The following is a 27,720-nucleotide window of genomic DNA, read 5'->3' as shown; positions in this document are numbered from 1 at the left end:
AATTGATCAGTGTTGCTGAACCATGAAATATTTTGGGTGCAGTGTATTTTTTGCACAAAGGTATAACAGTATGAACTTATACAAAATGCAGCATAATATTTAAAAAAAAAAAACATTTTATTGATTATAAAATACGCTATATCGGATTTATATCGGTATCGGCAGATATCCAAATTAATGATATCGGTATCGGTATTGCACATAAAAAAGTGATATCGTGCCATTTCTAATTTTGACACAGCATGTCAGACAGCATGAGATCTGGACTTTGACTATACGCCACTGCAATATGTTTGTTTTTTTTTTCCTTTCAGCTATTCTGTTGTAGAGTTCCTGATACATGACATAGTTATACATCATTATCCTGTTGCATGACACGGTTGTGGCCAAGCTTTAGCTTTTGGACATATAGACTCACATTTGACTCTGAATGCTTTTGGTATTCAGAGGAAGTCATGGTTGACTCGGTGAGATACCGTAGTCATATGTCTACAAAAGAAACCCAAATAATCAAAACAGCAAAAAGTGCCACCCTTTGATCTCACCAGATATTTGTCTAAGTCAAGATATTACAATTTAGTATTTCCCCTATTAAATACAGAAATGTCTCAATGAGTATTTAGTTCATAGGTTATTGCAAAATGTCATCATTAATTTAAATGGTTAAGTCTCTGCACTTTCTTAACAAATCCCACAAAATAGGAAACAGAAAACACAGCATAAAGAAAACTCCTCCAAAAATATGAAATTTAAATTGCTAGCACCATGCTGTATCCTCCTGTTGCCTTCATGAACATCCTGATTCATTGTGCATAGATTCAACAGCATGCTGGAAATATTCCTCAGAGATTTTGTTCCATTTTGACACAATAGCATTGCATGGTTGCTGCAGATTTGTCATCCGTCCCTGATGTGAATCTCCCATTTCAATACATACCAAAGGTGATTGACTTGACTGACATCTGGTGACTGTCGAGGTCACTTAAGTTCAGGGAACTCATTGTTTGTTCAAGAAGCCAGTTTGATGTGATTGTGAGTTTGATAGCATTGTGATATGGCGTGTTACCTTGCTGGAAGCAGCCATCAGAAGGTGGGTACAGCGTGACGATAAAAGGTGATTGGTATGGTGAGCAACCATAATAAGGCAGGCTGTGACACGTGAACAATGCTCAGTTGGTACTAAGTGTGACAAGAAAATAGTCCCTACACCAGATATCAAGAGTCAACAAAGCCAGACATTGTTTTTCATCCTCCATTGTCCAGTTTTAGTGACTTTTAATCTCAATTTTCTGTTTTTAGCCAACAGGAGTGGCACCTGGTGTGGTCCTCTGCTGTTGTAGCCCATCTGTGAGACCCCAGAGACTTTAAATATATTACCATGCAGTTTGTGAGGTTACCTCAAGGAAAGTGGCAAACTGCATATAAAAACAGTCAGCAGCAATAAATGAAACAAGTTTCTCTTACTAATTAAATCACAAGGATGTCCCTGTGTGTTTCCTAATTGTATTATAGTTGATATTGACCAGTTAATTGACCAAACTGCATTTACTGCAATGTACTCTGTTTTTGTCTGTGTTTTCATCGCTTGCTGGTTTGATTGTAATGGGCTACTTTCAGTGGACATGTAATTACTCCAAGATGTTTCCCAGCAATGCAATTAGACATGCTTTATTTGTTAAGATACCAACTGACAGGGTAACAAGGGAGCTAGTTACCAGTTTTTTTCTCTTTGTCTAGGTGGAGTGTGGGGGGTAGAAACAGATGGATAAATGAATACATAGACAGTTGCTGATCCAAGGAGAAAATCAAACACTGCCCAAGTAAAGACAGGCATCCTAAAAAATCACACCTGCAGTCTTTGTACTAAGCTATTGACAATGCTACATCGTAGGCTGGGGAAAGAATCCAGAAAAATGCAGTTCATTGCCAGGTTATAGTGATAATGAGCTGTGAGGTTCTGTAAAATGTATTATGTTTTTAAAGCATGATGATGCAAGCCTTGGTAATGATGTGTCTGTTAGATGCAGTGAAATTAGCTGCTGATGTCAGCAACTCATTTTATTGTGTGATTACTCTCACACAAAGCAGACAATGATGTGAAAGCCTTGCCAGCAATTAACATAGTGAAATTATTCAGTAAGCATACCTGTTTGCATGAGAATGTTTTATCCTCAAAAGTCTACTGTAGACACAATGGTTATTTAATTTAATTAACACTTGAGGTCAATTCTTCGGTAACACAAGCTTTTTTTGGAGAAACTGTGAAATTAAAGATAGAACCTAAAGACAGGTAATAGCTCAATATCCTAATCCCCTACAACAGATATTGTAAAACATCCCTCATACGCCTACGCACTATTAATAATTTTTGTGATAACCTTGAATGGCGTGTGAAGGTGATTCTCAGTTCTAATAAAGCCACGCTAGTTTATATGTTAATATCAGCACTAAAGTGTTGTGTATGTGTGTGCATGTGAGGTGTGTTGTGTCAAATCAAACCGAGCTGATCTCTGGGGGAATCCACTACCTGCATGGCTCAAGGTGATTATCACACGCGCACACACACCAAACGCATGAAGGTGAAATTAGCCATCACACCATCAGCATGGCTATTACCAAAACCTCTGTATCAGCGGCTTGAAGAATAGAGCTGCAGGGTGTGTGTGAGTGTATGAGTGTGTGCTGGGATTGAACTGGGGCTATATTCCCACTGGTGCTGACTGGGATTGTTCTCGGACTGGATGGATGGGTTTCTGGCTTTGGGCTAGTCCAGGCTGTCTCTTACGTCTTTGTATGAATGCATGTCTTCACATACTTGCCCTTGTGTTCGTCTGTCCCCCCTCTGTGTTTTTACCAGCTCAAGCTTACCCACCACTACACCCCTACACATTTTCATATCATTCATGACATTATGTGCATGACTCTGTGTGACTCTCCCTGTGTTTTCATTTGGCTTTACGTTTTTTCCTCCAGTCTGCTCTTAAATGCTTATATGTCTGTTAGACTGTCACTGTGTCAGTCTAAATTCAGGTGTCCCAGGGCACGATAAAGTAATTTTCTCTTGAAGAGGTGTCAATGGTCACAGTGTCCCAAGGGTCATTTAAAAATCATTGCAGAGATGCCTCTTTAATCATTATGAATGACCTTCAGCAGAACCTTAGCTGTCAGCGTAGGTGTGATTGCATGTGTCTGTGAATGTATCTGTCTAAGTATGTAGCAATGTAGGCATGTCTGAGGGTATATGCATATATTTCTATTTAGTCTGTAAGAGGGTCTAAATGTGTCTGTTTCTGTGTTGGATATTTCATTGAAGGTGATGTTCCCTTTGGGGACCCTTTTCCCCAAAGGGTCTAATCCTCAGAACTGAAACCTAACTACTTGAAGTTTTTTCTTTGTTAAAGACTTTGACATGTTCATTTTATGTTTATTCCCAAATAATATGTGTGTGCTGTATTTGTAAACATTATTATTGTGGGGTCTTTCTATTTTACCTTACAATTGAAAGCATCTCAGGGAATTGAATGGAATTAAACAGCAGACTGACGGGGGCACAGACACAGCTGAATGCAAAAATGAATGATATGTATAATATATTTCTTGGTAGTTAAAACTTCTTTTTTTAAACCACTTCCCAGGCACATAAAAACACACACTGTGTTGTATATATGTGGACAGATAAAGCTGCTCTCCTCCATGTAGCAGCCACCCTCAACACCTATTAAACTGTTACTGGAGGTCTGACCCTGACCAAATAAGATGCTGGTAAATAGCCTTATCCATTCTGCTACTGATCCGAGAAGCCTGCCACGAGAGGGCTGTGTGATGTCAAGTGGCTGGCAAGGACACACATTTTACATGCACACACACACACCTACACAAGCACACACAAAAACCTTGCCAGTGGTAGCCGTCTGGCAAGTCTTTGTGTAGCACTGGAGATAATGCAGCACACACACACACACACACACACACACACACTGATCTCTTTCTCTCTACCTCTCTCTTTCTCGCTCTCTCTCTCTCTCCCTCTCTCTCTTTCTCTCTTGCGCCATCACGCATCCACACACACACACACACACACACACACACACACACACACACACACACACACACACACACACACACACACACACACAGTGTGTGTCTCCTTCATACAAAGGCAGCCAGGGGGGCATATTTGTCACTTACCCAGATGTTTTTCCAAGGTCCCTTATTCAAAGTAGTCAATCATATGAGCAGAAATGTCCCTAACGTGAGCTCCCTTTGGAGAACTGTCTGTGCTCAAATTTGTGTATGTTCACCCATGCATGTGTGTGCAAGGTCAGTAAAGGACACGATATGAAAGTGTTGTTAACCTAAGACACATGGAGGTAATGTATTAATAACAACTACAATACCACACATGCACAGCAGCCACAACAAAGGCAGAAGCCATTTTCCAGGTCTAATAAAGTCCATCACTCAAACAAACTCAATTTAACTGCTCACACACTTTCTGAATCTTTAAAAAAAAGTTTATTGACAAGTCTCTTAGAAGCACATAAATTCTATGGGAAAGGATGACACTGACTGCAATACGTTAACCAAAATACTGTATAATAAAAAAAAAAATCTACTTATCTGTATTTTTTGTTAAATTATCTTATCTAGTTGATTGGTATTAACCAGGCGCATGTTTTGTTTTTTGTTTTTTTAAATGATACCCTCTTTAAATCGCAAGGTTTTATATCTCAGTACAGTATACCATACAGGTACAATACAAATAAACTGGTACTTAACTTGTCTTACAATTAGTTAAATACAGCCTTAGAAAACTAACAAAACATGAAATATTTTACTGTGACTGTGTTATTTATTTAGCAAATATTAAGCCAAAATGCAGAAGCCGTGTGTGAAAAATTAAGTACACCCTTACTGATTGCTTAAGTATTAAGAGCTTAAATAGCACATAATTAACTGATCATCAGCAAATGTGAGCGCATGTATAAAAGAAGACAGTTCTGGAGCCAGTGCAAAGGAGGTTAGACATCAGCAATGATCCTTAAAAAGGCAATTGTTGGAGCAGTGTGGTATTAAGACCATTTTCAAACAGTTTGAAGTCCAAAATTCTGTAGTAAGAAAGATTGTTCACAGGCTGAAAACATTCAAGACAGTTGACCATCTTCTGAAAGTGGCCATCCCAGAAAATTCACCCCAAAGACAGATCGTGTTTATGCTTAAAAAAAACAAAACAAAACAAAACCAAGAGCTGCATCTCAGATTCTACAGGCCTCAGTTGGGATGTTAGATTTTAAAGTTCATGACCGTATACAATTAGCAAAAGACTGAACAAGTATGGCTTGTTGGAAAGGTGTGCCTCCTCTCTCTAAAAAAAAACATAACAGCATGGCTAGCTTTGCAAAATTGTATATGACCCAACCACAAGAGTTCTCATTTGTCATTTGAACCAAACATGGTCCAAATGACTCATCACAATAATTAGTGTCATGTTTGGTGAAAACCAAACACAGCATATCAGCACAAACACCTCATACCAACTGTCAAACACAGTGATGGAGGTGTAATGAGTTGGGCTGGTTTTGCAGTCAACTGAGCACCTTGCAGTCATTGAGTCAACCATGAACTTCTCTGTATACCAAAGTTTATTTGGTTTGTTAAACATATAAATACAGCGTGTAATATGCCATGCGTTGTTGTTCATGTCAGACCAAATTTATTTTATTTTCTAAGACCCAAGAATTGACCAAGGGTGTACTTTCTTTTCACCATGACTGTACATTCCCATGTGCTATTCTTTTTCTTCTCACCCTCATCCCATTCTGGTCCACATTATTTGGTGAGTTGGTCATATAAGAGAGGTGTATTTAAAAAAAACATTAAAAATGAGGATTAAAAATGAAAAAGATTTAGAAAGTTACATGTTGGACCTTGTATAGTGTATACTACTACATTTGGAGGTTGTTAGCCTCCTCAACCTTACTCTATAATGAAGAGGTGCTGCCTGCCTACTGAGCTGTCTCGTCTGATAATTATTTTGACATTACCCGCTGAGAGCTGGAAGGGAATTATCCTCCACAGCGTCTGCTTGCCATACATTTTCCATGTAAATGACCTTAGTCACTTTCTTTTTTGCTGTAATAACAGTAGATTTAAGTTAAGTTGATCTGTATGACTGCATCCATCACAATTTTGCAAGCACTGATTTAATAAAAAACTTAAAGAGATGAATGGATCTGTTATTATTTTGTCAGTTTCTCTTGCCTGATTAGTTGATCTAGGGACTACAGTTAACCTAACAGTTTAATTAGAATATCATGAGAATTTTTCACTAAACAATGTAAGGCAGTTCCTTCCTGTTGTAATCAGGGCATGCATGATTTTTGTATATAGAGATTATCAATAAAGTGCAATAACTGCACATTTGTGTATCAGTCTCTTACTTTAAATAAGTATATTAAAGTGTTGTTCTTTTTTTTAATTGACCAGGTTGATATCTGGTCATTAAAAACAATCAGATTGCTCTAATGTGCCCTATTATTTTTTTTTCAGAAGTTTTTGGTAAGCTCAGTTAGAGTTCACAATTCAGAACTCGTATTCAATATATAAAAAAGAAGAAGAAGAAAAGAAAAATCTACAACAACAGTAGCAAACTTGTACTGCACCAAAACCTTTTATAGTACATAATATGGAAATTTGTGATTTTTCTTGGATATGTATAAACTGGAGTAAATGAGTGTGAGAATGCCTTAGTTTGGGTGAAAAACAACCCATCTGTCTTAATATTCCCCATGCTCAGCACAGACAGACTAATGACTATAATGCATCACCTGGAAATTGTATTTCAATAAAAAGTAAGTGCACATGTGTGTATCTCCCATTTCTGTTTGGAACAGTTTTTCCCTCACTCTGTTTATCCGTATGGCAACAGCTGTTAATTTAACATGCTCTACACGCCACGCATCATATATGTCTAATGAATTTGCTCTCTTTCCAATCCTGTCTCTTTAATGCTCATACAGTGAATTTGATGGGTGGGGTACGTTCACTTCAATTGCCGTTAAATTTTCCATTAAAAACATGTAGATAACACCAGCAGTGCAGTGTGGCACACTGTAGTGGATGGAAGAATGGATGAGTAGATAAATTGAACCATCCAAAGGCTTTCACTTGAACCACCTTAGGTAGAGGTTTGTATTTCATCTTAAAATTTAAGATGGAATTGACGTTACTTCATCCAATACGAATAATGATTACAAAGAAAACAAACAAAAAAACGATTGTCCTTACTTTTACTGCCACATGCTTACTGTTTACACTCACTGTACACTTTATTAGGTACATCTTGCTAATAATTGTTTGGACCTCCTGGGGTTTTGCATTCAGAGATGCTCTTGATTGTAACAACTGTTTATTTGAGTTACTGTTGCTGTAGTTACTTTGGAAGTATTCTGGACATTCTCCTCTGATCTTGGTCATCAACAAGGCACACGTTCTCTGAAGTGGCTGGTGAGTGTATATTGCATGGTTGTGCTCATCTTGACTGACACAGAGCCAGTCATTCCAACCATGGATTCAGGAGTCAGTCTCAGCTAGTTTGCCATTCCAGGTGCTTAAACGTAGCCAGTTACTTTATCTTCTTTAACTATATTTTTAACAAATTTCCAAAGAATTTGAAAAGGTTAACAGCGAGCATGTTTGAAACAAAGGTTTTCTTCAGTTTCCAAGAATAATGGCTATTACAAGTTACATATGAGCATAAATCTAAAAGAAGTGCTTGTTCAGTCTTTGACCTTAATTCAACTACTGCTCACTACAGTGTGCAATAAGTCATTATTAAGTCATGTTTCTAAAATGACTATTGATTTTCTCACACAGCAAGTGCTAGCCAAGAGCAATGACAAAATGCAGAAGCAGAGATAAGAGTGAAGTTTCTATGAGATCAGTCCCTGCAGACGATTAGTTATTATCCACAGCTGCTGATGAATCGCTCATCGCTGTGCTGCTTTGATCACTTTGCTCAAGGTAATTTCCTCTTATTTTGTAGTATCCCTGGCAGAAAAATCAATGACTGTTTGAATTACTTTGAATGGCTGAATTTGTATGAATAGATAAGTAATGACTGAATGATTTCTAAGCTTTAATAGGGGGGGGGGGGCTTTCTGGGCACACAATTCAAATGTCTTTGTGAGGTTTAACAGCTTGAACTGAAATACGAGAATCCCAACTTCCTGACTGCTTGACCTCATTTGCCGCCGTGGCAGATTCCACTCACGTTGTTGAATGTTACTACTGTCACATTTTAAATACAGTTATTAAAAGCACATATTGTGTGCATGTTTGTGCATGTGTATGAAAACCAATTAATCTCCATGTCAGAACATCTGGAAGTCTACGCGTTCGAGTCCATTAATGCCTCAGAATAGAAGAGAATCCGAAAGAGGAAAGACACTCGTCCATGCATGCACACGCCCATGCACGCACACACGCAGAGCGCTGTATGTCTCTGATAGCTTCTATTATCTAGGTCTCCCTCCTGGCTGCACATCAAACATGGATGAGCTCCAGCCATAAAAGGCTCCATTTTCCTTTGATTTATACAAGGAATAAAAATCGGAAAGGTGAAAAGTCCAAACCATGCATATTTTATCAGCTCACTGACACCAAAGGCAAGACAGACCAAAAAATTTAACATATAGCTAAACCCAAAATAGACCATGATAGGACCAAAGACAGGAACTGCAATACTGAACCCCATTGATCTCAGTGACCAAACACCTTCTAACCTGATGTGTTACAGACTAAACTGATAATCAAATTTGATCAACATGGAGATGAAGTAGATGATATGTTTTATATTTGTTCTAAATTATGATGGAGATGGAGTGAACAGATACTGTGTTACGATCAATAAACCATTCCTCTGGGTCCTGTTTGTCTTATATCTTGTTAAAAGACACCAGTGATACCATCAGTACTGTGCCAAAGAGGGGCTTTATCTAGGTGTCCCTGTGGTTTTAGTTGTTATGAGAGAGAGGGTGAGGGGTTGTGAGGAATGAGTTTGTGTGTGTAGGTGGGGCTGGTGGGGGCTTGTGTGTACTGATAGAGTTTTGGTCACAATGAACATTATTATTATATTTTGTTTCATTGTCGGCCTTAGCAATGGTGGTATATTTGCAGCAGTATCTAGTATCTAAGATAGGTGTTGAAGTGGTTAGCATTGTTGCCTCACTCGTCATTTGGAAACTGTCCTTTGTGACCGTGACATTGAATGGTTGGCTGTCTCTCTGTCTTGGCCCAGTAATGGACTGGTGATTGGCTGGGAAATGCTCCTGCTCCTCTGTGACTTTGGTTAAGCAGTTAAAAAATGGATGTATGTCGAATAAAATTGTACACATGACATTGGACATCTCTGCTTAGACTGCTGTCCCATGTGGCCAAGACCTAGGTAAGGGTTAGAAAATGGATGGATGTCTGACTATAGACAGTCGTCAGAGACAATTTCATCTCCTTTCTTTTTGTTGGTTGAGGTCTTAAATATCTGTTAGCCCTATCACAAGCACCTCTCTGTACTATACTATATGTATCTATGCTCCTTCCTTCCACCAGTCTATTTTCATATCTAAATTGCTGCACACCTAGCCCTGTTCCCATTCCCTCCTTCTCCTCTCATCCTTCCTTCCTGTCTCCTCTTGTTCCTACTTCCCATTTTCTCCCCTTCCCCTTCTTTCTCCGTTAGCCATCCTGTCTGAATAATGCAGTGGCCACACAGCTGCACTACCATTGTCCCAGCTTCAATGTTAATGTTGTGTCCTTGTCACAATTATTAGGTCACTATCATCCATCAACGCTAATCATTGTCATACAGATATGGACAAACAAAACACATTATGGAGAACAAAGGCACACACATGTAGAGAACAAAGGCTTGTATGGAGCAAAGAACCACGTTGTGGTTTATGACACTCGTGTTAAATTAAATGATGCACTTTGAAAAGGCAAACACAACAGGCACTTTATCATCAGAGAGAAATGAAAAAAAGGAAATTAATTTTTTCTGTATGAAACCTTGATCTGAATTTAATGGCAGCATCAAGTCTCAAAAATGCTGGGATGGGGCACCAAAAGAACAGGACAACATTAGCAACTGGTTTCCTCAGTTCCCAGAGGTTTACACTCTGTTGCTAAAATAAGGTGACCATGTCCCAACCTTTTGAGACATTCTGCCTTCTGTTTTTATTGACACTTTGCAATGTATCCCAGCTATTCTATTATTGGGGATTAACAATGACAATGTTTGCTGCCACACAAGCAGACTGGGAGAGAATGGGAATTTGAGAGCATTTTATCAATAATAAAACTTCCGCATCTTCTGTGTCGATCACATCGTTGCTTTAAATTTCTGAATTTCAAGAATGGAGAATGCTTGGGACTGAGCATGGCTCTTTTGCAGGGTCATTTGTTCATCAGACAAATCCTTTTTCCTTAAAGGGTTATGTATAGATTTGGCCCACTACAGGGCTGAGGATGAAGGCTAATATGGATTAGGTTAAATAAGCCCGTTGAAACATGAAAGGCTGCTGATAGCTGATGTGGGAGTATCAGACATCTACTTGTAGAGACCTGAGGCTTTGGGGTATTGGCCGAGTGTGTGTGTTTCTGTGTGTCTGAGTGCTGCAAATGAATCGATAGCGATGAGAGCAGGCTGGGTTCTATTACCTATTTAATTATCCTCCATCAAACAAACACGGTAGCATGTTAAGATCACTTAGGCTGCAGTTCTTCACATACACACACCCTCACAGAGAGAGGGCAGCAGTCAATTTTATTTTTCAAATAGAAAAAAAAATGAGAGGATCAAGGTCACCAGCAGAGAAGGACAACGGCCCTTAACCCCTGTTCTCTGTTAGGGGGAAATCTTTAAAAAGGTAATCAGCGAGGCTAGTTGGCAAGATAGAATTGAATATGAATTAAGTAAGAAGAATCTGATTTCTCTGGGTTTATTTGATAAGAGTCAGTGTTAGTGTCTTTCCTTTTGGAACTGGAAACCTGGGCAATTGATCTTACGTACTTTTCATCAGCTCAGCCTCATCATACATAAAGCTTTGTCTGTTTTAAAGCATCTGAGCCGTTGTGGTCTACTGCCACCATCTGACTGCATGAATAATAAAGAATGGCAACATGTCAACGTAAAAACAAAACAAGCCATTTGGATGTCACAGCTTGGAAAGAGCAACATGGCCCCTGTCAGCGTCTGACAGACAGCTGTGAGAAGTGTGTGGTGTCTGATTAGTGCCTCTTTCTGTTTCTCTCTCTCTCTCTCTTTGGCATGATTACATAACAGGGGATGTCTAGTAAAATCTTATGTTGTGTATGTGTTGTTACAGTATGTGCTGACTGACTCAGTACATATGTGTGACATAGATTCATCCAGTAGTCTCTCAAGGATTTATTAGAGCGCCGTAAAAGTTTATAATCTATCTGCCCATTTATAATCTATAATGGGCAGCCTGCTCTTTCTCTTCTTTCTGCATCTGAGCATATCTTTTAGTAATCTTGGGCTTCTTGTGTATTTGTTTTTTTCTTATTTCCCTTTTCACCTAATCTTCTCTCTCTGTCACTCACTTGGCTCTGAAACTATTTCTGTGCCCTCCGAATTCCAGATTTTCTTTCAGATTTAGTTTTTCTGCCTGTTCATCAATGCAGAAGCACGTGGTTCTTCTGAAAAACGTAAGGATTCTGGCAATTTATGTTATGGACATTAGTTAGTTTGACTGCAGAATGGAGCTGTTAGGATACACGTATACCTGAAACCTGACTGCATAACACAGAAATAATCAAGCATTTGTTTTGAAAGCAATATTTTGGTTGCTTTGCTTTAGATGATGAACTGTGACCTGACATCATGATAAAGATACCACTGTTGTACTAATCTTCATAAAAATATCTAGTGCTGGGCGATATGACGATATATATCGTGTGGACGATAGAAAAGTGTCTATCATGCCATTTGTCTTCTATCGTTTCTAACCTAATTTTATAAATTATTACATAAAATATATCATTAAATAGCCTGTGGCAAATATATTAGTGTTGCCTTCTCACTATACATACTCTTAACTTTATGCAAGAGAAAATAAAGTATGATATTTTTTGCAAAGAAACTCCGTCTTGTGGTTTTGCGACATGGTGCTGCTTTACGTGCACCCGGATTTGCGACATGCTTTACGGTAACTTAAAACAATGGACGTGCGACAGGTTGCAGTTTCATGCCTGGACATACAACAGGCAGAGACAGCTACACAGGCAGCCCAAGAAGAAGCACTTTTACCGAAAAAAGAGGGGGTACGTCTGTGATTTGGTTACATTTTGGGTTCAACAGCACCAACACGGAGCAGAAGACGCCCATTTGCAAGCTATGCTATAAAACTATTCCTGCACCCGATGGCAACACAACAAATCTCTTCTATCACCTACAGAAGGTCCACGAAAAAGAAAACTCAAGAATCCAGAAAATCCGAGCTAAACCAAGTTGTGGAACGATGGGAGCAAGTTGGGAAAAGAAAAACTATAGCCAGCTGAAGATACAGCAGTCTTTCGCACAAGGCACGCCGTATGAGAAAACGTTCCAGCGCCATAAACAAATCACAGGAGCCATCTCGCGTTACATTTGTAAAGGCATGGCTCCTGTTTATGTAGTTGAGAAGGACAGCTTTCGTGACCTCATCAAAGTCCTTGATCCGAGGTACGTTATGCCCGGTCGTAAGCACTTCAGTAAAGTTGAGTTGCCTCGCTTATATGATGCATGCCAGGCCAAAGTAGAGAAGGATGTTTGCAGTGTCGTGCATTATGCCTTGATGACTGACCTATGGACGAGCAGAGATACGCAGCCCTACACGAGCGTAACCATCCATTTCATTAACAAAGACTGCACCCTCTGTGGTCGCTGTTTACAGACTGCATACTTTCCAGATGACCACAGGTCAGGTGGTATATCGTGATATATATTGTTATCGTGATATAAAATAATTCATATCGTGATAAATATTTTTTCCATATCGCCCAGCACTAAACATATCTGTACATGACTATATATATATTCTATGCATGGTCACCAGCCTTAGCTTTGATACCAGCTATTGAACAAACATTTGAGTTTTTGCGCTCCACAATGACATTCAAACAGAACTGTAAGGCAAAACGTACTAAGTTCAATTTTGTAATAGAGTCATCATCACCCAGAAGTGATCCGGACTCTGAAAGCGAGCTAATTTAAACTGCTAAATGTTTTATCAGATATCTGTAGCTTCCTCTCAGTGAAGAGCACTTAACACAACTTCATCTGCTAACAGAGACTAAGTGAATTACTTTTTCTGACTGAAATGAGCCTTTTCAGTCTTGCTTGACTTATGTCCTTGTATGTGTCACTTTTTCATCATGGAAACAGATTTTTTCCCCCTTTTTTGAGCACAGTTGCACTGCTGTTTAATCCAGGAGACTGTCAGTTCTATGTGAGCCAGTCACCTAACAATGTATCTGCAGGAGATGAACAGGACTCCCACTGCTGGAACTCTACAGCACATACCTAAAATACTGTCTTCTACTTTGCAACTCTATCACAGTGATAAGACAGGCAGTAGAGTGTATGTTATCTGCTCTAGGTCTTACACACAGGACCACTGCAGTATTTCACTTCTTCTCTCTCACTCTCACTTCTCCTTCCTTTTTCTTTTTTTTTTTGTTCTTTGCAGAGTCCCGCCTCATCACCTCTCTTTCTCTCTTCCCACTCCTCTGGAGTTCTCTCATCTTTCTCCCCCCTGCTGCATCCTCTCCCTCTCTCTACCTCTTTCCCCTCCTCCCCACATGTCTGTCTGTTCGAAACTGGAGCAACGTCTTAATCGAGGCTCCCGGACGTGACGGGAATTTCTAAGCAACCCCAGCTCTGCAGTATAGACACAAACACACATACACACACAGAAACATACACATTCTGCTTGGCAGCCAATTAACAGCCTGCGATCCCGCGCCAAAGGAATAACTGCATGTTGATGAGCTGGCGGCCGTGTGCGCTTGTGTGTGCATGTGTGTTTATGATGAGCTGGTGGCCGTCAGAGCCACTTACACAGATAGAAGGATATGTCTTTTATGTGTTCAAGGGAACGAGGGGGATTATGGTGCATTAAAAACCATCTCCGTGAGGGACAAACTAAGACAGTAACAAGGAAGTGTGAATTTGTGCCTGGGATTCTCTTTGTGTGTGCGGCGCTGTCCCGACACTTTCAGGATATGTGGGTGTCGGTGCGTATAAGAAGCATTAGGAGAACAATGCAGATGATTTACTTGGAGCGGAGCCTTGCTTTCTCCTCCTCTTCCTCCTCCTCATCCTTCCTCTATTTTTGTTACTTTTCATTCTTCTCCACCTCCTCCTCACTTCTATCCTGCCTCCACTTTTGAGAGTTCATCCAAAGGTGAATGCTTGACAAAAAAGAAAAAGAAAAAGTATCTTTCCCACTCCAAAAAATCATATATTCTCTTTATCTGTCAAAAATATTGACACCAACCATGACACAATATCCCCGAGCAGCAAACTGCTGTATTTGCCAGTCGAGGTTTCATCATCCGTCTTGTTTTCTTGAGAGACACAGTAGATGTTGAAAAGACTGTGGGTTTAAAACCTGGCTCCATGCTGTTTCTGCCCTACTTCTCTGCATCATCATCATATTAGTCTTTGTTCTATACTCTTAGGAAAGGTAAAATAAGTAAGGATAGATGAGAGGTATAAACTGCTATTAGAAAATCTGACAAAAATAACATTCTGTGCTGTAAATTATCAATGCAACATATTACAAGGCATGCAAATAATTAATTGATTAAAAATATATTTTTACATATTTCGGTTGGTGTGATTGTTTAGTTTGACGCATAAACAGTTGTTAATTTGTTTCTATGTGCAGAAGTATACATCCAGATGAGGGCTTTAATGTTAATTACCCTTTGGAAAAAACATGGAGTACATCTTGGATTGTGTAGTCTAGAGTCAGTATGTTACAATTATATGTGTATCATTACATCACATGGTTGTGTTATTCATTTCTAATCATAAAACTGTAAAACCACTAGTAGGAAAGTATTATTTTAACAAAAGGAAAATGCAAATTAAAAGGCAGGAAATCACAAAGCAGGTCTGCAAACAACTTGAAAAATAACAAGGAAAATTTATTTATTTATTTATTTATGCTTAGTATTTAATAGGGTCACTACCAAATATGGTATAATAGAAGACATATTTCAGAGGTATTTCAAAAGTTTTGCTAGTACATGTATGAGGAAGGAGATCCTGCCATCTAGTGGATGAAACCTCAAATTACTGTTGGAAGAATAATAAAAAGGCCCTATATATAGAACATAGCAACACAGAAGACGAGGTGTTTCATATTTTCTTTATAGACTCGTGAAAAGTCGTCGATTTTCAAAAAAAAAAAAAAGTCTGGTCTGTATTGAATGATTTCCACTAAAAATTGAGTTTAACTTTCGCACCATAAGTGAATATTGCTTCCCTCAAATCTAAGCTTGGTAGTTTTGTAGTCTCTTATAATCACTGGTAAAAACTTGTAATGAAGAAATCATATGAGTGATGTCAAAAGTCCTGTGAAACCCTGGAAGAGTTCCCAGTCTTTCATAATGCTGAGAGAATGAATGTCATTCATGTTCACATTATGCAATCTATAATGAAGCATATGTTTGGACTGTGGGAGGAAGCCTGATTACCAAGAAAGATACTTCAAAGTATCCATGATGATGGTGCAGTAGTTAGCACAGTTTCTTCACTGTGGCCTCACAGCAACAGCGAATCTACAGCTGGCTGGTTCGGGACTTTATGTGTGTAGTTTCTCACTGAATCTGTGTCGGATCTGTTCAGCTGCTTCCTCCTGCAGTACAACAACATGCAAGTTAACTTTACTGGTGATTCTAAATTTGACAAAGTTATGACTGTGTACTTGAGTGATCTTCTGTCTTTCTCTGTGTTGGCTCTTTGACTGACTGTAAACCTGTTCAGGCAAACAAGTCCTTCTTTTGCTGGAGTATGCTGTCGGCAGACACAAAAGCTGTGTGATGGATATATAATCTCAACTTCACTTTAGCAATTTAATGGAAATGAACAAATTCATTCTGAGTATTTACTCATGATGCTAAATTAAATTAAGGGGATATTTCAGAAATGATTATTATTTCATTGCTCATTTGGTCTTCAAGATAAACATACTTTTGTCTGACAGATTTAAAGATACACATATTTATTCAGTCTTACAGTAATGAACAGATTAAATGATTTCAATTGATTTTTTTCTTTACTTTTAATTTTGGCTTTGTCTGACATTCATATTCTTGTAGAAACATTATTGTTGTTTCTTTAAAGAAAAAAGCAGACATATTTAATCGTTTTACTGCTTCTGTCAATCTGGAGAAATTAATAAAAATGGGATTTGATTGTGCAGACCAAAAAAACCCCACTTAATATTTAACTCCATGTGGGTAGTTTTAATTTTGTGTTGGTTCCCAACAAATGACAGCTCTGCATGTCAAAGTGAACAAGAAAACATTCATCAGTTCAGGTGTTAAAAAAAATTAAAAACTGTGCATTTAGTTTCCACAAGGTCTATGTGAGCCGTGCTTTTTAATATCCAGCAGTCTATTTTACAAATGCAGTGCTACAGAATTCAAAGAAACATGAAGAACAAAATAAGAATTCCCTAATACACGCAATCATTTTACAAGTCAGATCATTTGAGCTGAGACTGACAAAAAATAAATAAATAAATACTTTAAATCTGATAATTATCAACAGCCAACTGTAGCAATTTAATAAAGTATGTTAAAGATGTACAGTTCTGATCCTACATTGAACATTAACTGAAGTCAGTATTCTTGAGAAACAGCCCCACAAATTGGTTATATGTGATAAATGCATCAAACTGCACTATGTTCTGCAATTACCATGAAAGAGTATCTAGACGTTCTTGGATTTTGGATTTGTGGTTGTGTTTTTTTAAATATCACATTTGAACAAAAATTTAAATAATGTAACTGAATATTTACTTAATCAAAGTAAACAATAAAAACTTGATGTCAGATCTGAAATATGTAGCATTTACGCTTATTACACATTTATATATTTTACATGTTTTTGTCACTGAGGCAGCCTATATGGACATTAGTAAATACATGCGGTAATCAAATAGTTTCACAGAAAAGAAGTGATGTCATAAATCCTGTGAAACAGCTCCACCCAGTGGAGATCTGTGGCAAAGACCAGAACATTCCTGAAGACTCTGGAACTCCTCCAGTTAGTATATATAAACTGGGACAGTCTCACTGCTGAGACAGAAAGCAAGACAAGCAACACCAAGAAGAAAACAGACACCTGAACAGTGTTTCATCTCACAAGAAGAGGACTCAACACTAAACACACTGAAGATGCTGTGCTCTCATGGAGTCCAGTCTGCACTCAGTCCATTCATGGACTTCTACTGGCCTGTACGCAGTCTGTGGCCAGAGATCAAGCCTCTGTTCTACCAGCAGGATCTCCTGCAGAGAAACCTACAGGAGCTGTGCAGCAGTCTGGAGCTGATGGATAAACTTCAACGCAGGATCCTGGAGGAGACAGAGTCTGTGCAGCCAGTTGGCGTCCAGCTGGAGAAAGAGGGAGACAAGTTTGCTCTGATGCTGGACACTCGAGGCTTTTCCCCAGAGGAGCTGTCTGTCAGGCAGGTGGGCAGGAAGCTAAGAGTCAGTGGCAAGACAGAGAAGAAGCAGGGGGACGGGAAAGGCTCGTACTCTTACAGACTGCAGGAGTTCAGACAGGAGTTTGATCTGCCTGAAGGACTGAACCCTCAAGCCATCACCTGCCACCTGTCCCCAGATGGGAAGCTCCACATCCAGGCAGCCAAAGCTCCGTGTGTTGAAGAGGCTGAGAGAGAGCTGACTATCAAGAGGAGCTCAGAGGACAAAGCACAGCAGAGTGTGTGTTCACAGGCAGAAGACAGCAAGGTAGAGACACACAGCAGCACACAGGACAAACCTGAAAACATGGACTGAGATATGAAATGATACCAATGTAAAATAAATGTTTTTGTATTGATATTCATTCAGTTTTCATGTGTTGAGAAATAAATGTTATCAAAGCTTAACTATGTTTTCTGTGTCTTTCTTTCTAAGTCCTACATTAAAAACAAAGAAAGAAAAAAAGCACAGAGGGGGATAGAAGGAGTTTTATTGAGGTGATCCATGCATCCAAGTTCTCCAGCTCTAAAATTCTAAACTTTATGGCTTATAAAAATAGAAACAAATGAGGACAAATTGAATTTGGTAGTTCAGACTGAAAGCTGTTGTTTTATTCAACACCATCTGGGTTTGATGAATGAGCTCCTGGCTTTATCTGAGTTAACACTTCATAGACCAGGTGGTTTCAGAGTAGTTCATGCAATCTTATTGTCTGTTCCAAAAATGTGACAACACTCGATGTCAAAGTGAACAACAGAACATTCAGTTCACAAGTAAGAAAAATCAAATACTGCGCAATTAGTTTCCACAAGTTCTGTGTGTGTGTGTGTTGCTTTTCAATTTCCAGTAATCTATTAAACAAATGAAAGTTACAGCCTTCAAACAAACATGAAGAATATACCAAGTATTGATAAATTGAGCAAATATTTTACAAGCCAGACTATTTCACCATATAATTTAACAACAATTATATACTGCACATGTGATAATTACTAACATCATGCTATTTGAAGTTAGCAAAACACATTTGCAAAAACATATTCTTATTAAGAATTATTAAGTGAACTCGGCACTCTTGAGAAACAACCCATCCTAGTGGATATATGTGGTAATGGCTATATGTTGAAACATGTTCACCTGTTTCTCTACACATTCTTAGAATTTGGAGTTTGTGTTATTTGATTTTAATAATATGTTTTGGATTATAAAATTGATTTGAACTAGTGTTTAAAAAATATCAGCATGAACCCAAACATTTTTTGATCAGTAGACAAATAGCTTTTCACATCAGACATGAAGTGCATTCAGTTCACAAGTGACGTCAGAAGTTCTGTGAAACAGCTCCACCCAATGGAGATCTGTGGCAAAGACCAGAACATTCCTGAAGATTCTGGACCCCTTCTGGGGAAATGGTGTACATCTAAGGCTTACCTCCAATGTTTGCATTTAAATTCGTATTTCAATCAATGGTCTTGTTAAAAACAAATTCACTGCATATATGGTTAGAATGGATATTCCAGTAAATATTGTATTATATTATACTTCTCAAGTAATGCAGAGTTTTGTTCTTTATTTTATTTTGTGTATTTTTCAGTCTTGGTGAGAGCAGGTTGAGGGCTGAGGAAGAAGAGGTCAATTTCCTGCTGGTCTTTCATCAGCATGAATCAGATATTTGTTTAGTAGATATAGTTTTTCTTCTCAGTCAAAGCAAATGAAAATTTGGGGGAAAAATAGTACATATTTCAAGTTATGGATGGGGATTTAAGTTTTTCCAGCAGCAAAAATGAGGTTCTGTTCCTGGGAAACAGCTCCACCCAGTGGAGATCTGTGGCAAAGACCAGAACATTCCTGAAGACTCTGGAACTCCTCCAGTTAGTATATATAAACTGGGAAAGTCTCACTGCTGAGACAGAAAGCAAGACAAGCAACACCAAGAAGAAAACAGACACCTGAACAGTGTTTCATCTCACAAGAAGAGGACTCAACACTAAACACACTGAAGATGCTGTGCTCTCATGGAGTCCAGTCTGCACTCAGTCCATTCATGGACTTCTACTGGCCTGTACTCAGTCTGTGGCCAGAGATCAAGCCTCTGTTCTACCAGCAGGATCTCCTGCAGAGAAACCTACAGGAGCTGTGCAGCAGTCTGGAGCTGATGGATAAACTTCAACACAGGATCCTGGAGGAGACAGATCCTTTCCAAAGCAGCATGGCTGTGCAGCCAGTTGGCGTCCAGCTGGAGAAAGAGGGAGACAAGTTTGCTCTGATGCTGGACACTCGAGGCTTTTCCCCAGAGGAGCTGTCTGTCAGGCAGGTGGGCAGGAAGCTAAGAGTCAGTGGAAAGACAGAGAAGAAGCAGGGGGACGGGAAAGGCTCGTACTCTTACAGACTGCAGGAGTTCAGACAGGAGTTTGATCTGCCTGAAGGACTGAACCCTCAAGCCATCATCTGCCACCTGTCCCCAGATGGGAAGCTCCACATCCAGGCAGCCAAAGCTCCGTGTGTTGAAGAGGCTGAGAGAGAGCTGACTATCAAGAGGAGCTCAGAGGACAAAGCACAGCAGAGTGTGTGTTCACAGGCAGAAGACAGCAGGACAGAGACACACAGCAGCACACAGGACAAACCTGAAAACATGGACTGAGATATGAAATGATACTAATTTAAAATAAATGTTTTTTTTAAATAATATTAATTTCTTTTTATATGTGTAATTGTGATTTATATCTGATGATAAATAAACATCACAAACACTGAATCATGTTGTGTGGGTTTTTTTTTTTCTATTTCATACATTAAAAAAATACAGCACATAAATGATAGAAAAAGAAAGTGATAAATAATATAATCTATTCCATCCATTCATGTTCTCCAGCTCCCAGCTGCCATAGGTGGCATACAGAGAATGAATGTCATCCATGTTCATATTATACAACTTACAATCAAGCATATGCTTGGACTGTGGGAGGAACATTGATTATCAAGAAAGATACTTCAAAGTAACCATGATGGTGGTGCAGTCGTTAGCACGGTCACTGCACTGTGGCCTTTTTTATTAATATCCATATAGGCTGTGTCACTTTAAAAAAAGACATGTAAAAATTGCATAATGTACATATAAAACAAGTAAAATATACGTTTTAACTTTGACTTCAGATTATAAGCTAGCATTTGTTTTTTATTGCAATACCCATATATCTCAATTTGGAGAATCTTTTTATCAGGATTTCAGATTTCACTTCATTAATCCCAATGTACTAAAGTCTTTTTTTAATGTTTTGTTCAGATTTTCTAATGCAGGTAATTAATAGATGTATAGTATTTCCCTAATTTGAGATAAAATAAATACATCTGGCAAATAAAAGATTACACAAAAGTTTTTACTGTTTTAAGTTTTTAAAGACAAATGACCTGAACTCAAAATCGTTTCTATTAGTATTTGTTTTATTGTTCCCTTTTGCATGAATGGTGCAGTAAGTAATTTCTTCAACATGTATTGGTAAATTCAAAAGCAAGCTTGACCTTCTGTAAACTAATCACACAGTATCTGGTTTTATTGAACTGATGATGGTTCTTTTCTTTAACATCGATACTCTTCATGACACAAAACATGAACAGTTTAAAGTGTTAAATGAAATACTCTCAAAATTGAATGTAAATAATCCATCTGGCATTGATGAAAGCTTTGTGCTTTTTTCTCTGCATAATCAAATTTCATTTTTGGTGATTTCTGTAAAATTAAAATAATACTAATGTATGAATAAGAAAAACAGTGGAAAAAAACCATCATTTCAGAATCATACTAACGATTATATGTTCACTGGCATGTCCATTCTATCCATTCAGGCAAGGCCTTTTTTTAAACATATGACTTAAGTAAAACACACAGGAAACATAGTTCAGCTTTAAACATTTTTAATTGTCATTACATTAAAACAAACAAACAAACAAACCAAAACATATAGGACCATAAATTATAATTTGCATTGAAAATAAACTTCTATTTTTTAATTGGCGTCATTTTAAGTCTCAGTCCATGTTTTCAGGTTTGTCCTGTGTGCTGCTGTGTGTCTCTGTCCTGCTGTCTTCTGCCTGTGAACACACACTCTGCTGTGCTTTGTCCTCTGAGCTCCTCTTGATAGTCAGCTCTCTCTCAGCCTCTTCAACACACGGAGCTTTGGCTGCCTGGATGTGGAGCTTCCCATCTGGGGACAGGTGGCAGGTGATGGCTTGAGAGTTCAGTCCTTCAGGCAGATCAAACTCCTGTCTGAACTCCTGCAGTCTGTAAGAGTACGAGCCTTTCCCGTCCCCCTGCTTCTTCTCTGTCTTGCCACTGACTCTCAGCTTCCTGCCCACCTGCCTGACAGACAGCTCCTCTGGGGAAAAGCCTCGAGTGTCCAACATCAGAGCAAACTTGTCTCCCTCTTTCTCCAGCTGGACGCCAACTGGCTGCACAGACTCTGTCTCCTCCAGGATCCTGCGTTGAAGTTTATCCATCAGCTCCAGACTGCTGCACAGCTCCTGTAGGTTTCTCTGCAGGAGATCCTGCTGGTAGAACAGAGGCTTGATCTCTGGCCACAGACTGCGTACAGGCCAGTAGAAGTCCATGAATGGACTGAGTGCAGACTGGACTCCATGAGAGCACAGCATCTTCAGTGTGTTTAGTGTTGAGTCCTCTTCTTGTGAGATGAAACACTGTTCAGGTGTCTGTTTTCTTCTTGGTGTTGCTTGTCTTGCTTTCTGTCTCAGCAGTGAGACTGTCCCAGTTTATATATACTAAATGGAGGAGGTCCAGAGTCTTCAGGAATTTTCTGGTCTTTGCCACAGATCTCCACTGGGTGGCGCTGTTTGACTGGATAAATGACATCACTTGTCAATTGCTCATCCATCATGTCTGACTTCTTTTCTGTGAAACTATTTGATAGGCTGCCTCAGTGACAAAAACATGTAAAATATATAAATGTGTAATAAGCTTTTACTTCAGATTATAGGTTTGCATTTCCATTTAATTGCAATACCCAAAAAATCACCACAGGTGACGGTTCATCAGGAATACAAACTTCACTTGACTATTCCTGTTGGATCAAAGACTTATTTTTGAATATCTTGTTTGGATTTTGTAATACAGGTAATTATTTGGTGTACAGTGTTTCCCCAATTTGACTTTATTTAAAGTTTATTTAAAATAATCTTTACCAAAAATTCTAGACAGTGCGTTTATTATTCCTCTTCCATCAAAATTTATGTTTTACAAATATTTTTATTCTACGTTTTTCCATGAAAGCTGCATTAATAAACGTCTCCAGCATACATCTGTAAATTCAAAAGCAACCTTGATATTGACCTTCTAAGAATTAATCACACAGTTTTTGATTTTACTGAGCTGATGAGGGTTCTTTTCTTCATGTACAGATGTTCTTCCTGACAAAGAAGGTTACAGGACTACTTGAAATATACTGTCATCAATGTACACAAATAATCAAGGATGTATTGTCTGAAGCGTTGTGCCTTTTTTTCCTATGCACAATCAATTTCCACTTAAAATACTACTACTAAAAATAATACTAATATATAAATATAGAAGTATTCTCCACTGTGGTCAAAGAACACACAAAAATAAAAACAAGGAAAAAAACATCTGTCATTTCAGAATTATATTAACGATTATGTATTCACTGGAATGTCACCTCTATGCATTCAGGCAAGGCAATTTTTTTAACGAAATGACTTAAAACACACAGTTTAGCTTTTATGATATTTATTCATTATCAGATAAAAAATATTAAAGCACACAGAATCATAAATTATCAGCATTGTTGAGATGCAACAATGTTCAAGTGTCTATTCTCTTGACTTATCCCTTCTGTCATTCTTTCTTCCTCAAAAATAGGACTGTTTATCGTCTTATATTATAACTAAAAGAGGTCAAAATTCAGCAGGAACCTTCTGGTCACTACCACAGATCTTCACTGGGTGGGGCTGTTACTCAGGCTTACTGACATTAAATCATCACTCCTGTGTTTTCTGGAACTTGCCTTCATTTGCATCACTGCAACACTAGATGCCTGTCTAAACTATCATTAGATAATATTGTCAGATCTAATCTGAGTATCATCTCAACAAAAGCACACATATAAATACATATAAATGTATATGTGTACACATAAACACAATTTGGGTGTTTGTTTTTATACAAAGTTTTAAAAAATATATATTTTGTGTTTAGTATTCATCATCTTAATAATCTTTCCTGTCTTTTCTTTGGATGGACTCCTCCAAATGCATTACTCTGAAGCCACTGTCTGCCTATTAGTACTAAGATCAATAACTGAGACCAGACAAGAATGGGCTACTAATATAATCAAGAAGAAAGAAGAGACGAGCGCGCCAAACACTAGAGTTATCCATAAACATTTCAGACTGCAAGTGCGGAAATATTTACTTAAATGTGATCTCTGCTGTTTGTGCCATGCTGCTGATTTGTAATGTGTCTATTAATGCACTTAAACTCTTACTGAGTATTTTATCTTTCAAGAAATGCTAAAGTTCGTCTTTTTTATTCACAACCAAACTCCAGTGTTACAACATCTATATAGCCATGAACATTGTCCATGTTTAAGGCAACTTATAGCGTTTTGAATAACAACTGCATAATTTTACTTTATCAGTGATTTTCAGATTTTCATGACTTGAAAGACGCTGTTTTATGCTTTATGATTGAATACAAGAAGTTGGAAGTAGTTAGCATCATAGATTGACGCTAAAAAAAAAACATTTTTCTGGCAGCAGAGAACATTAAAAAAAAAGACAAAGTTTTTTTCAAGGATTACAACCATGTAGATACACACCTTTCAAAGTCAAGCATTGCTTTTTTTGAGGTACAGGAGGCATCACATGAAAATTATACATTTAATCAAGCTGTGTTGCAGTTTCGAAGTGAAAGTTAAACATCAGAACATTTTAAGAGAAACTGCTGACTTAAAGGGAAGAAAATAGTGCCAAGAAATTTAAGAAAGGGGAAAAAAAAAACTATGTTCACCAGCCACTGTATAAATACATCTAAATCATTTACAATGGTAAAATATTTTCTATAGTTAACAAAATAAAACCTTTAAGTTAAAGAAGAGTAAATACATACAAATGGTGAATAAGGGGCCAGAATGTATGCCCTTAATCCGTGATGCCTTATTAACAAACCCTCTTTGAGGTAGATTGGTCTCCTATTCAGTTTTTAACTCCACACAGGAAATGTCCATTATGTGACCTTACTTAATGTGACAATGCCTGATTGATATGAAGATGAAGCCAGTGAGTGTGATTGTAGTAGTCATCCTGTACTCACTGAGTCCTATTTGGTTGGCAAATGAGCCTTAGCATTGACCAGGCAGGTTCTGGAGCTTTTTCCACAGAGTAACCATCTCCTTGGGACTCCGTTTGTGAACAAGCAGAACAGATCTGTATGCACAAGGATTTTCCCTTTCTCCTGCTGGGAGGTCAAATGTTAAAAAACCCGGGTGATGGGTTGGAGAAAGCCCGAGTCTGTGCAGGCACATTCCAAGATACACATCATCAATAGGGAAAAGGTGGACCCTCTCAGACACCTCTTTCAAACGTAGTGCAAGTGATCCAGAATACACCACCCCTCCTCCACCAGCATAGGGTGGATACACTCCTTTGTAGAAATTTTCTGGTATGTAGTATTTTGTGGACGGTTCACGGTTTGGCATTGCATTAGTAATCACGTCCCCAATGAACATATCCATCTCAGTTTTCCTTTTTAAAAGTAGCTGTAGTTTGTGCTCCTCCTTGTTCTTGTGCAGATAATCCAGAAGGGCATTTGTTCTGACAAAGACGTCATCGTCCCCTTTGAAAACAAAGATGGCAGTGGGACAGTACTGCTCGAACCATCGCCAGAACAGCAAGTCCTTTAGGGTCAAATTATAAAAAGTATCTCTGAAGTCCCACAGTAGAATATCCCCATACTTCAGGTTCTCTAGCTCCAGGAGATTTTTTAGGTCTGGGTGTGGACCTGTACCTGAGTCCTGCCTTCCGAGAAGAAAGACTGTGCGCACCAATCCACCTTTTTTATTTGATTCCCCTTCCACCAGACCACTGCGTCCCCATGTTTCACGGATTGCCTGCCTATTTTCAAAGTTTCCCACTTGAGATTTGATAGCCATGAGGAGCATGGGAGAGTCCAGATCAAAGCTACTGTTGTCTTTCCTACACATACCAGGTTGGTTGATAAGAAGGGGGTACTCCCTGTAGTACATTGACCTGATAAATGCCCTAATCTGTTCTGGCAGCCTGTTTATATCTTGCATGTGAGGGACTGAACACTTGTATGATGTGTTGTCAGAAATACATTCATTGTTAATCTCTGATAAAAACTTAGCTTTGGGCTTCCTCTGTATGCGAGTTGTGTTTCCTATCAGTAGTGGATTGTGCTCACGGTCCCAAGCATGCTGAAGCTGGTTCCACAGAGCACTGTCCTCCAAACGAAGGTTCCAGAAAGGCCCGAGTGGATGGGAGGCCATAGTTGAAGAATTAGCAGAAATCCCTGGAGCAATATAGTGGAGAGTTATTTTTGGCGGAGCGTAGGAGATGGTGATGAATATGGAGATGCCAATATAAATTAAAAGATGGCCAGTCATCATACAAGGCAGCAGACACAAGCACAGCAGTCTCCCATTGCGTTTGCAGCATTTTCCCATTGCCTGTGGTATACAAATCAGACACACACCTGCACACAGAAAAACATGAGGCTTTCTTTTAAAGATAACAATGCAAAGCAGAGAAAGAAAAATGGCACTGCCTTCACTGTACAGATTTATGCAACAGAACGAGTCTCATAAGAGGTTTTATAGCAAACACTGCCATCAACTCAAGGGAGGTTTTTTGTCTCCTTAGTGATGGTCCAGGGAGGTTTATTATCTGTTCTTCTCTACACATTCACAACATCATCTAATACCTACCCGTCGACAGGTACTCAGCCCCTGTAGGAACAATGTGGAAAATGTATTATGAAACAACAAGGATTATTTGCCTCTTTCATCAGTTACTGCTTCCATATTGTATTTGACTTGAAAAGAATGGCCTATTGATTCTACATCTATCTATCTAATTCCAAGGATGGATGAATAGACTAAACTTATCTGCATATTTTAGTCTACAAAATACACTTGTTAGAACTGCTACATGTGTTTCCTACAACTCTGTCAAACTCTTACAGGTTTAGGCAATGGACGAAAGAGGAAACACAGAAGTACTTACAAGTGAGGGAACTTTCGTTGGTTATGGCAAGTGGGAAAAAAGGCACAGTCACCTGTGGTGTCCACTTCTTGTTTTAGTTTTAGCATCCGGCCTCGTCATGAGCTGGTTATTAAGCCGCAGCTGTGTAGCACAGTTTGTATTGTAGTGCATCATTTGGTCCTTCAGCGTAGGGGACTTTCAACCGCAGCTGAGCAACGTGTCCCAGGTGAGTCCCATGCGCACCGAGCATGCGCTCCTTTGGCTCTTTGACGCTTAAACATAACGAGGGGAAAAAAAGAACAAAGGGATCCACATGATTTGGTGTACTGTCTCCTGCCAACACATTTATTTTATTTACATGCGTTGCAGGTGTAGAGGCTATTTACATGATGTAGCCAGATTGTCTGGACCCACCCAACCGCAAATTATAAATGATTAGTGGTTTAAGGTTTCACTTAAGTACACAATATATATATATATATATATATATATATATACATATATTCTGTGTGTCAGTATATTTGTGTGCGTGTAGATACAGAGATACAGTTAGTGTACAAGTGTATTATGCAATTTTATAAAGATAATCAAGGTAACACCGACATACCTCCATGCATAACACCCTGTGACGGACACTGCCTCAGACCAATAGAGCACGCGTCTGGCAACAGGTTACGGGCTAAACAGTCGAGG

The 27,720-nt window shown here is 38.7% G+C and overlaps 4 protein-coding genes across 4 annotated transcripts; 2 read left to right on the top strand and 2 right to left on the bottom strand.

Annotated features, from left to right (window-relative positions):
• The first annotated feature begins 17,216 nt into the window (after window positions 1–17,216).
• On the top strand, window positions 17,217–18,185 carry LOC146383555 (heat shock protein 30-like). The gene has a single exon (XM_084932584.1). It carries the CDS (start codon window positions 17,473–17,475, stop codon window positions 18,091–18,093), a length of 621 nt encoding a protein of 206 aa, XP_084788710.1. The 5' UTR covers window positions 17,217–17,472; the 3' UTR covers window positions 18,094–18,185.
• A 1,493-nt stretch (window positions 18,186–19,678) lies between these two features.
• LOC146383554 (heat shock protein 30-like) lies at window positions 19,679–20,533 on the top strand. The gene has a single exon (XM_084932583.1). The coding sequence runs from the start codon at window positions 19,781–19,783 to the stop codon at window positions 20,417–20,419; it is 639 nt and encodes a 212-aa protein (XP_084788709.1). The 5' UTR covers window positions 19,679–19,780; the 3' UTR covers window positions 20,420–20,533.
• A 1,240-nt stretch (window positions 20,534–21,773) lies between these two features.
• LOC146383553 (heat shock protein 30-like) lies at window positions 21,774–22,535 on the bottom strand. The gene has a single exon (XM_084932582.1). It carries the CDS (start codon window positions 22,423–22,425, stop codon window positions 21,805–21,807), a length of 621 nt encoding a protein of 206 aa, XP_084788708.1. The 5' UTR covers window positions 22,426–22,535; the 3' UTR covers window positions 21,774–21,804.
• A 981-nt stretch (window positions 22,536–23,516) lies between these two features.
• Window positions 23,517–27,717, bottom strand: LOC146383552 (N-acetyllactosaminide beta-1,3-N-acetylglucosaminyltransferase 2). Its single transcript, XM_084934860.1, has 3 exons — window positions 27,635–27,717; window positions 27,049–27,299; window positions 23,517–26,771 (listed from the first exon to the last, which is right to left on the bottom strand). Exon 3 carries the CDS (start codon window positions 26,487–26,489, stop codon window positions 25,146–25,148), a length of 1,344 nt encoding a protein of 447 aa, XP_084790986.1. The 5' UTR covers window positions 26,490–26,771; window positions 27,049–27,299; window positions 27,635–27,717; the 3' UTR covers window positions 23,517–25,145.
• Between the last annotated feature and the right edge of the window lie 3 nt (window positions 27,718–27,720).

Source organism: Perissodus microlepis, chromosome 7 (genome assembly GCF_051167445.1).
Source record: "Perissodus microlepis isolate ML-2025 ecotype Zambia chromosome 7, ASM5116744v1, whole genome shotgun sequence".
Classification (NCBI taxonomy): Eukaryota; Metazoa; Chordata; class Actinopteri; order Cichliformes; family Cichlidae; genus Perissodus; species Perissodus microlepis.
Note: the sequence above shows the minus strand (reverse complement) of the source record. Positions and strands in the feature narration are given on the sequence as shown.